At 44.9% G+C, this 10,116-nt stretch overlaps 1 protein-coding gene across 3 annotated transcripts in view; it reads left to right on the top strand.

Annotated features, from left to right (window-relative positions):
- LOC123970113 (annexin A5-like) overlaps positions 1-9,700 on the top strand; it is a 19,838-nt gene extending 10,138 nt beyond the window's left edge. For all 3 annotated transcript variants that reach the window (XM_046047990.1, XM_046047989.1, XM_046047988.1), the window contains 5 exons: positions 1,378-1,471; positions 1,581-1,676; positions 2,264-2,322; positions 8,999-9,121; positions 9,284-9,700. In XM_046047990.1, coding sequence (XP_045903946.1) covers positions 1,378-1,471; positions 1,581-1,676; positions 2,264-2,322; positions 8,999-9,121; positions 9,284-9,346 — 435 coding nt within the window. In that variant the 3' untranslated portion in view covers positions 9,347-9,700. The remainder of the gene's footprint in view (positions 1-1,377; positions 1,472-1,580; positions 1,677-2,263; positions 2,323-8,998; positions 9,122-9,283) is intronic.
- Positions 9,701-10,116: the final 416 nt, after the last annotated feature.

Here is a 10,116-nt window from a genome sequence, read left to right as displayed (position 1 = left end):
GCTTTTTTGTGCGTCTGGATACGATACATGTCCCCAGAAAATTTCGTACATGTAGGTTGAACGTGAACGAGGGGCTAATCATTTCCAATTTTCAAGGTGGCGCTAGCGAGTCATTTTGCCACGCCCATGTGCGAAACTTGTAGAATACGAAATTTTTCACCGGTTCTGACATGTTTGCAAATTTTGGTGAGTTTTCGAGTATGTTTAGGCCATGTCATTTGGGCCTACTTTGCAGAAAAAAAAAAAAAAAAAAAAAAAAAAAAAAAAAAAAAAAAATATAATCCGAGCAGATTCAATAGGGACCTCGCACGGTCGTGCTCGGGCCCTAAATATAATCCGAGCAGATTCAATAGGGACCTCGCACGGTCGTGCTCGGGCCCTAATTACAGTAAACAAGCTTCTCGCGCTTTTATTTTGTAGGCAAAACCACTAAAGAGGAAGTGAATATGTGACTATGTTGCCAAGACTGAGATCTATTTCAGCACCGCCATCAAAGTATTTATTTATTTATTTATATTTGTTGCCGCTATTAAAGCACCTTAATCTGTCCGCGGGCCAGATATTGGGCCGGTGATGGGGCAGTGGATAAGACGCATGCCTTTGGTGTGAGAGACCTGGGTTCAACTACCCACTGTGACACATCCACCATTGTGCCCCTGAGCAAGACACTTAACCCCTAGTTTCGCCAGAGGCATGTGACCTCTGACATAATTAGCAATCGTAAGTGGCTTTGGATGAAGACGTCAGATAAATGTAAAATATATTATTGCTGGAGGGCAGTTTTGGCACTCTTCGCTTACATTTTCCATGTTATCTGTCAGTGGCCAAGTCACAATAACATATGGTTTAACTGAATAATTAAGTAAATATAATTTCTTAATAAATATACCTAAAGAAACCTAATTTCTTGACTGGGCACTCCCTGCTGTCTCAGATGGGACACCTTTTGTGCAGAGTCAGCCACCATAGCTATCCTGCGGTCTTTGAAAGGTTAGGGGGCAGTGGCAGACTGGACAGATGGTTGCAATTCACAACCCTCGCCACTAGATGCCACTAAATCTTACACATTGAACCTTTAAAACCGCTCACATCAAGGTTTGCTTTAGCCAGCATGAAATATTTCACTGGAACACACATGTGTCCATTCTCTTTGCTGCCTGTCGGTGTTTAGTACAGTACAACTCACGCGAAAGCAGCCCAACGAGACTTGCAAGTGACTTCAAAATAAAAGCATAAATAACAAATGCAAATTAAACAGAAAAGGTCAATTATACAAATTACAAAAATTTTATTGCAACAATTACATAGTATCTTTGCTTTCCTGATTTTGAGGGACAAACAATGTGTGATGTGTACCATTTGTTTCTGCGGTCGTAGGCCCTCTTCAAGGCAGGAGAGCAGAAGTACGGCACTGATGAAGAATCATTTATCACCATCCTGGGAAACCGCAGTGCAGAACATCTCAGGAAAGGTTTGTCTGTGGGTCTGACAGTTGAGGATTACACCAAGAATAAGAGCGCTGCTGTAATTATTTTGCAGATACACACAATTGCCAGACTAATTCTGAAACTGTGTTTCAGTATTTGACGCTTACATGAAGTTGTCAGGATATGAGATCGAGGAGAGCATCAAGAGGGAAACATCCGGAAGCTTGAGAGATCTGCTTCTCGCTGTCGGTACGAAACTACACAGCTCCATACTGCAGACTTGTTCTATTGTCAGCTTCTTGAGAGATGGTGACTTTGACACCAAAGTTCTTATAGCCAAGTCATGCCACTCAGTCGCCATCTTGACAATGCCTCCGAGTAGCTATTTTGTTTCTAATAAGACCAGGCACCTATCTAAATCAATGGGGAGAGAGCCAGAACTGCACTTATACAGGTCATCAGGACATAAAAACTACATCAATAGAATCAGCATTAAAATCTGATAAAAATCGCTGAAAAAGTTTGAAAACTTTGCCTCAGAATAAGGTTCAAAAAGAGTTTTCCCCTTCTACTACGCATGCGCAGTAGAAGTAAAACAGACCCTTACGTCAGTGGAACCACACGATTGGCTGAAATATGTTTCCCGCTTTGGCTGTTAAAAGCAGACAAGTGGCTTTCTAGCAGGAGGGGCGGGATAACCATCTTTGCCGTTACGGGCTTTGCCACATAGAGTTAGATTGAGGATGTGATTGAGTGGCGTGTCTCCTCTAAAATGTCTCTGCTAACACTGACACATTTTCAATCTTTCCCTGTGTTTTCTCGTTTTCTTTTTAAAGTGCAATGTGCAAGGAGCATTCCAGGCTATTTTGCTGAGACTCTGTACTATGCGATGAAGGTAAGACTATAAAAAATATGAGATGGACAGCCACATCAGTGTTCTGTTTAACTACTGTAAAATCTGGTGTAATATCCCATTATAATGCCAGTTAAATTAATGGATAAATCCAGTGAATGAATATAAAAGACATTGCTGCTAAAAAAAAGACTCAACCTACATTATTATTGAGTTTTTAAAACTTAAAATTTGTGAATTGTTCTACATGAGAAATGGGGAAATGTTTGGACAGTCATTAGTACAAGTTCCTAAAGTATTTTTATTGTCCATATGTTCAATGTATTCAAATTTCACCAGATTGTCATTTAAATTCATCAAGCGAGCAAGTTGCTTGGATTTTTTGTAGCATCATGGTCATGTGAAACCTGGAAAAACTTTGATGTTGAAAATAAATAACACTTTACATTTAGGTTACAATTACTCAATTGGCAGACGCTTTTATCCAAAGTGACTTACATTTGAGGAACAACATACAAGCATCAACATCAAATACAGCACGAGATCTACAACTGACAATACATACTAGTAATAGCAGCAATAAATACTAGTCAGAGCTAATCGCACATCACATCAATGGCGTAAATACCTAAAGAAGTAAGAGTTAACAAAAAAGTGTGATCAATACAGGATAATTGTAAGGGGATAGAAGAAGGAAGTGCATCTTAGAGGTTAGGAGTTAGAGGTGTTCTAAGAGGAAGTGTTCTCGGAAGAGATGAGTTTTCAAGAACTTCTTGAAGTTAGAGAGGGACACCCCTGTTCTGATGGCGTGTGGTAGCTCGTTCCACCATCGCAGTGTCATAGATGAGAACAGCCGGCACTGGGATTGCTTTGTGTGTAAGGATGGCAGAGCCAGGTGACGTTCGTTGGAGGAGCGTAGTGGCCGAGAAGGATCGTAAACTTGTATTATGGAGTTTAAATAGATTGGTGCAGACCCAGTAGTCTCTCTGTATGCAAGCATTAGTGACGAATCTGATTCTAGAGGCCAGGGGTAGCTAGCGGAGGTTACACAGTAATGGAGTGTTATGAGTCCTTTTCGGCTGATCAAAAACTTGACACGCTGCTGCGTTCTGAACCATTTGTATGGGTTTCACCGCACAAGCTGGAAGGCCCGCTTGGAGGGCATTGCAGTAGTCGAGGTGAGAGATAACCATGGCCTGTACCAGAAGCTGGGTGACCTATTGAGTGAGGTAGGGCCTGATTTTTCTGATGTTGTATAGAGCGAAGCGGCACGACCGAGAGACAGCAGCAACATGGTCTGAAAAGGACAGCTGGTCAATTTGTAGTTTGATGTTGTGGTGGACAGATTGCTTGGCTGGAATGACCAAGAGTTCAGTCTTAGAGAGGTTTAGTTGAAGGTGGCAAGCCCTCATCCATGCAGATATGTCCGAAAGACAGTCCATGATCCGCGGCGAGACAGTGGGGTCGTCTGGCGGGAAGGATAGGTAGAGTTGCATATCGTCTGCGTAGCAGTGGTAAGAGGAGCCGTGCGAGCGAATGATTGGACCCAGTGAGGTGGTGTAAAGTGAGAAAAGAAGGGGCCCTAACACCGAGTCTTGGGGCACCCCTGTGGAGAGGCAGTGGGAGGAGGACAATTTTCCTTGCCACAAAACGTTGTAGGAACGCCCCGAGAGGTAGGATTTGAACCACAGGAGGGCTTTGCCCGAGATTCCCATTGCTGAGAGTGCGGATAGCAGGATCCTGTGATTGACTGTGTCAAAGGCAGTTGATCTGTCAAGAAGGATAAGAACCAAGCACTGGGCTGCAGCTTTAGTTGACCTTAGGGCTTCTGATATAGCTTGGACGAGATTCGAAGGAATCTGGTCCAGTGGGCATGTTGTGGGATGGCTACTGGTCAGGAGTTCTGATCCGGAGTCCTCGCTTTGCCTTGGTGTTGAGCCTTTTGCGCCATATCCCGAGGGAGGTGGAGGGACACATGGGACTGGGAGGGACTGCTACATGGTAGGTTTTCCTGTGGCGTGTTCACATAGTGGAAGCTGACCAGGGCGGGAATAAAATGGTTGATTTTGAGTACTTTAGAGAATTGGCTGGTTATAGCTGCCACTTTTTCTGTGAAGAAGGCAGCAAAAGTACCCGCAGACAAGTTTGTGGGCGTTGGAGGAGGCTTCAGTAGTGCTTTAAAAGTGAAAATAATTGCTAATTCTGTCATTATAGAACGCAGTTTTGGCAGCGCGGATGCTTGTTAAGAAGGAGGATAGGAGCAATTGGTAGCCCTTAAGGTCGGCAGGGTCTTTTGCTTTTCGCCATTTTCTTTCAGCAGCTCTGTGAGGAAGGGGACCTCGGGGAAACAATTGGTTTGGATCTGACCACTATCGATGAAATGATTCCGGCCAGAGAATCGATTCTGAGAGGATGCCTTTTTTATTCCAGCGACAGGTTACAACAGTGAATGGGTGTGGTTCTGGAAATTAACAAATCTCATGTCTTCAAATCAAATTCTTCCCAAATAAGGGTTTTCTATTATAAATCTTAAATATTCCAACAAATCTGGTGAAATCCCTTTCATAAATGCTACAAGGGAGAAGTTACTGCCTGCCTCTCCTGGAGGCTGGGCAGGTAGTGACGAATGAATGATGACCAAAAGTGGTCAGGCAGGACCTGGCTGTTCCTCCAACGGCGCCTCCCTAGGAGGTTGCTTGAATCGTACATTACCTGGGGAAGAGAGGCATCGTGACGTCCATGAGGAGGATACTTGGAGTTATCAGATCTAGGTCTACAGCATCTGAAGACAAGTAACCCAGAGGCTTGAAATTCAGAATGCCTTCGAATTTGAGAAGCACAGTCCGCAGCACAGGTTCGGGGACAATCTGTTCCTGGAGAATGACCTTAAGGGCTGCTTTGACTGATTTTACTTCCCTCTCCCAGGTCCCCCCAAAATGTGGGGCGCTTGATGGATTAAATCAAAAGGAAATCTTCTGTTCAGCCAATTATTCCTTAAGATAAGGAGCCGTAGACTGGAAGGCCTCACGCAGCTCTCGCTCCCCGCCAACAAAGTTGGTGCCACTTGATATGGACCAAAACAGTTCACTCCAGTCGAATAAAATGGAGGTTTGAACAGATGCAGCCGAGCAGGGGGGAGACAAGCCATCCTTGGAACCCCAGGCTTGGCCCGCCACCCCTGGCACTCCCGACATGCATGCTGCTGTCTTCGGACGGCCTCCCTTCCCCAGAGAATCCAAAACCTGCGGCGAAGCTCTGCCAGCACTCGTTGTGATCCTGGGTGCAGGAGAGTCTGATCAAAGTCTTGGATCAGCAGCTTTGTGATGGGATGGTGTGGATCCAAGATGATGGGGTGGATTGTGTCCATCTCGAGAACCTCTGATCGTCGAAGCCTACCGCCTACTTTAAGTAATCCAGTGGCCTCATCATATTCTGGTGCAAGAGACCCAAGGCGACTATCTAATGGAAGGGAATTCCCTGCCTGAAGGGCGTTCACCTCTTCTGGAAACGAGTCCCTCTGAGAGTATGTCAATAGAAGCTTCTCTGCTCTTATGTACTCTGTGGCTTCACATGGAGTGGTGGTAGCAGAGTCAGCTGCCCCATGTAGGGACCAGGCTGTAGCTTGTACAAGTTCCTTCCATGTGTGGAACTTTGTAATATCAGGGAGTTGTGGAACAGGGTCAAGGGATATGTTCCCAATGAAAGTAGACTTCTTAAGTTCGCTGTCCTCAGGTTCTGGCTCAGCCACAGGCATGACCGGCTACAGCTCTGGTGGGTGATGAGTGGGAGAAACTCTGTGCTGCTTTTCCATCGATGCATGCGCCTTAAATCCTCCAGGGATGGACCCCGCGTGATGTCATCTGCGGGGTTGTTGCTGGAATCCACATATCTCTAGCTCTCAATATCTGTCAGGTTTTGGATCTCTGTGATGTGGGTTCCCACAAAAACCTTGTATCAACAGGATTCAGATCTGATCCAGTACAGAACTGTGGTAGAGTCAGAATAGAGTATGATCCGCTGAATAGGGAGGGTAAGTTCTGTCTGGAGAACCTTGGTTAGCTCACCACCAGTGGGGGCAGCACTCAGCTCGGATGCGTGGCATTGATAGCTGTTTCTTTGGTGCCACACGCGTCCGAGCAAGCACAAAACTCACGTGAATTTGCTGACTGTCATCTACAGTCCGCAAATAGGCAACAGAGCAATAAGCTCGCTCAGAGGCGTCACAAAATATGTGAAGTTCTCCGGTGGTGGTGAAAGTGTCAGCAGATGGTGGTGTGTAGGATAGGATCATCCCAGCCTCTGCTCTCCTTCCACAACTCCTGAATGAGCACCTTGCCTCTCGTAGTGAATGGCACAATGTAGCCCAGGGGGTCAGATTGGCAGGCTAGCACTTTGTAAACATGCCGCACAGTCGGAACCGATGTCTCAACAGGACGAGGTCTGGTGAAGTCCATCGACAAGGGCTCTGGCTTCTCCAACAGCACTGGTGCTGTACAAACAGTTGTCGACATAAAAGGAATGTTCCATGATTTAAGCAAATGTGGGATTGTCAACTTTGTGATCCTGGGCGTGTCTCTGCAGAGCATAGATCGCACAGCAGGGACTGCAGGTTGTTCCGAAGGGTAACACCTGCCACTCGTAAATGGTAGGCTCGTTAGATCTCTGCATGTACCGGTCGATCAGATGGCAGCAGACGGATCTGGTGGAATATATCTTTTATGTCCCCACTGATTGCCACGGTATGCTGACGGAATCTCACGAGGACACCGTGTAGGGTCAACCCCAGGGTTGGTCCTGGGAGGAGTTGGTCATTCAGTGATTGACCCCTATATGTGAAGGAACAGTTGAACACAATCCTTACCGTTGTGATGCACCATATGGTGGGGAACGAACCAGGACTCTGACCGGCAAATGGCGAAGCAGAAACGGGGACTGATGATGGCCTTGAGGTTGCTGCAGCTGCGGTCATAGCGATAGAGGTAGGATGATTTTTGGTCACATGGGCAGTAGGAGCATCTGGAGTTGGTGTATGGCTGATGGGAACCGCTGCTGGAAGCGATGTTATAGGTGCAGCCAGGGTAGTAACTGGGGCAGGTGGCACCATGGGCGATATGTCATCCGGGGGCCCAATGGCAGTCACAACTGGAACATTGACCATATTTAGCTGCTGCGGAGTAGATTGTCCAAGGATTAGAAGCGGAAATAGCCCCAGAGTCAACTGGGATTTCACCTGTCATCCCTAAGAAGGGCTTTAAGGTAGCCACTGATGATGCACTGTCCGCTGACTTGACCTCTTCTTATTCCTGTAGAAATGAGGTGACTAGCCGAGCTACTGATAACTCATTCTCCACTTTCTGGAGCCGGCGTCATCGGTCTAGCTGCTTGGTCATGGCCTCTCGTGCTTGGTGGGCCTCCTCTTGGAGGGATTGGCCTTCTCTGGCTTTAGTCGCTCACACTCCCAAGTCAGCTCTGGAATCCTCTTCTATTTGCTGTCGCAGTTCTACAAGCTCCATTTGCTTTATCCTCTCTTCTAGTAAAGCAGCCTGGACACGGGAAAGAGAATGGCTCGGATAAATCCCCACTGATGACTCAGAGGTTAGTCGGGAGGATGCACTTGACCGGGAGCTCGATATGCTCTTCTCTGAAATGACCCTTCGGTGACCACTACGCCTTTCTGGGAGACACGGTAGCATGGTAGAAGGATGCTGGGAAGGAAGATAATCGACATTATAGCTGGCCAATTGCACTGGGGGATGTCGCTCTCTTTGGGGTCATCCATATTGTTGCTCTTGGTGTGTCCAATGGTGCTGACTCCATAGTGTTTAGTATGCATGTTAACAGGAAATTAACTTGCTCTACAGCTGAAGAAACATAAGCAGATTCTCACCTGATTCACTCATGCACACAAATCACAAGGGAGAAGTTATGAAGCTCAGTTGTCCCTGCTGGACCAAACAAAACTGTCTGTCGCTACTCTGCAGCTGATAACGGTGAATTTGCAGGTTCGCATGCACGCGCACATCGTGCACGTGCGCGCTCCGCGACGATCTGGGAACACACATCTGGCTTTCGTACAAGCTCTGTGATTAGTATGGAGCCGACAGGTGGTATCAGTTAGCCACGGGTGGGACTGGTTCAGGTAAACAGGCTTAGTGGATAGAGGAAACAGGCTATCCAGGCATGAGCTCAGTGTAGAGCACAGAGATTGTGTAGCATTATTGACTTTCTGTTAGTTACCAAATGAAGGCTCAAAACAGATTTCAGTAAAAATATATTGCAAGTTAGGCCATTAGTTATGAAACTAGTGGGGGTTTTTGTGTGTGTGTGGTTTTTTTTTTTGTTTTTTTTTCCCTTCATTTTATTGGATATATTTATTTATTGGATAGAGATAGTGAAGAGATGACAGGAAATGAGAGACGGATACAACGAAGATCCCCGACCGGATTTGAACCTGGAACTTTTAGATTATGTTTAAATAAGTAACTGTTTAAACATATGGAATTCATATTATCAAAGTATCTAAAAATGAGTACGTGTATCATAACATGTAGTACGAGAGTTGACCATTGTTGTATTTTCATGCAGATCTGGATCCAGATGCACATGAACCATTTCGAAATATTTATAGTTGTGGAGCCTTAGCAGAAGCTTGTTCTCTCTAAATAACTCTTACACATTTATGTGGCATACAATCATTATAAATATGTGTTTGTTGCAGGGTGCAGGGACTGATGATGCCACCCTGATGAGAGTGATGGTGAGTCGCAGTGAGGTGGACATGCTGGACATCAGAGCTGAGTTCAGGAGGAAGTTTGCCTGCTCGCTGTATTCCATGATCAAGGTACACACACAACATAATATGCTCGCAACATGTATGTGTATTTGACAATAAAAGTACACACACACACAAATAAACTGCATTACACAAACACTTACAAGTAGCCATTATGCATAAATCTTTTTTTGACCCCTTTGTTAAATTCTGCATGTGTTCTTGTTACAGGGAGATACCAGCGGTGACTACCAAAATACCTTACTGTTGCTCTGTGGGGGGGATGACGTGTAAACATGGCAATAAGCAGTACAACAGAAACCACACCTGAAGTGCCTCTTCTCTAAGTTGGCCCTTTGTGCCGTCGTATCATCAAAACAGGAAGCTATCGTGAAGTCAATATTCATCTCAACAAAACTTTCTAGTGAGAGAGATGGCCCATCAGGTCTTTTTAAACTATGATACCAAATAACGTCTTTGAAAGGTAGCTAACACTTTGTCCACATCCGCATTATAATGCCACTTTTGGTTGACTAACATCTTTAAGATGACTTGTAACATTAATTTGTAACGCTGAAGTATCAGACCACAATTGTTTTGTGTGCACTTTGTATGGCAGAAACAATAAATATTTTAGCTGATGAAGTACACTGGCATTTTTTTCTTCTCTCTGGCATGTCTCTCAATACAATGTCTGACCTGCAGTACACACAAGTAAATGTCTAGTATCTGTTGAACATGCACTGTCCTCTGATAGCCAATAAAGTGAGATAGAGCAGCTGTGTGTTTAAGCACTTCAACATCATGGCATCATTACTTTTAGACAGGTGGGAAGTACTTCACTAAAGGAACATTAGTTCTATACTTACGTCCAGTCTTTTTGTACCTACGCAGCTTCGACATACTTAATAAATTGTATTTCTTATTCAACAATGTTTATTTGACAGCTACAGTAGCTGCTGACTTTACAAATTAAGACTTACAAACAAAACATTATCAGTTCACAAATGTGAAGCATTATTACACATTAAATTACTTTATTTGGATTGACAGAGAAGACGGAA

The sequence above is a fragment of the Micropterus dolomieu genome, linkage group LG04 (assembly GCF_021292245.1).
Source record: "Micropterus dolomieu isolate WLL.071019.BEF.003 ecotype Adirondacks linkage group LG04, ASM2129224v1, whole genome shotgun sequence".
Classification (NCBI taxonomy): Eukaryota; Metazoa; Chordata; class Actinopteri; order Centrarchiformes; family Centrarchidae; genus Micropterus; species Micropterus dolomieu.
The sequence above is the reverse complement of the archived record's forward strand: the minus strand, read 5'-3'. Positions and strand labels throughout refer to the sequence as shown.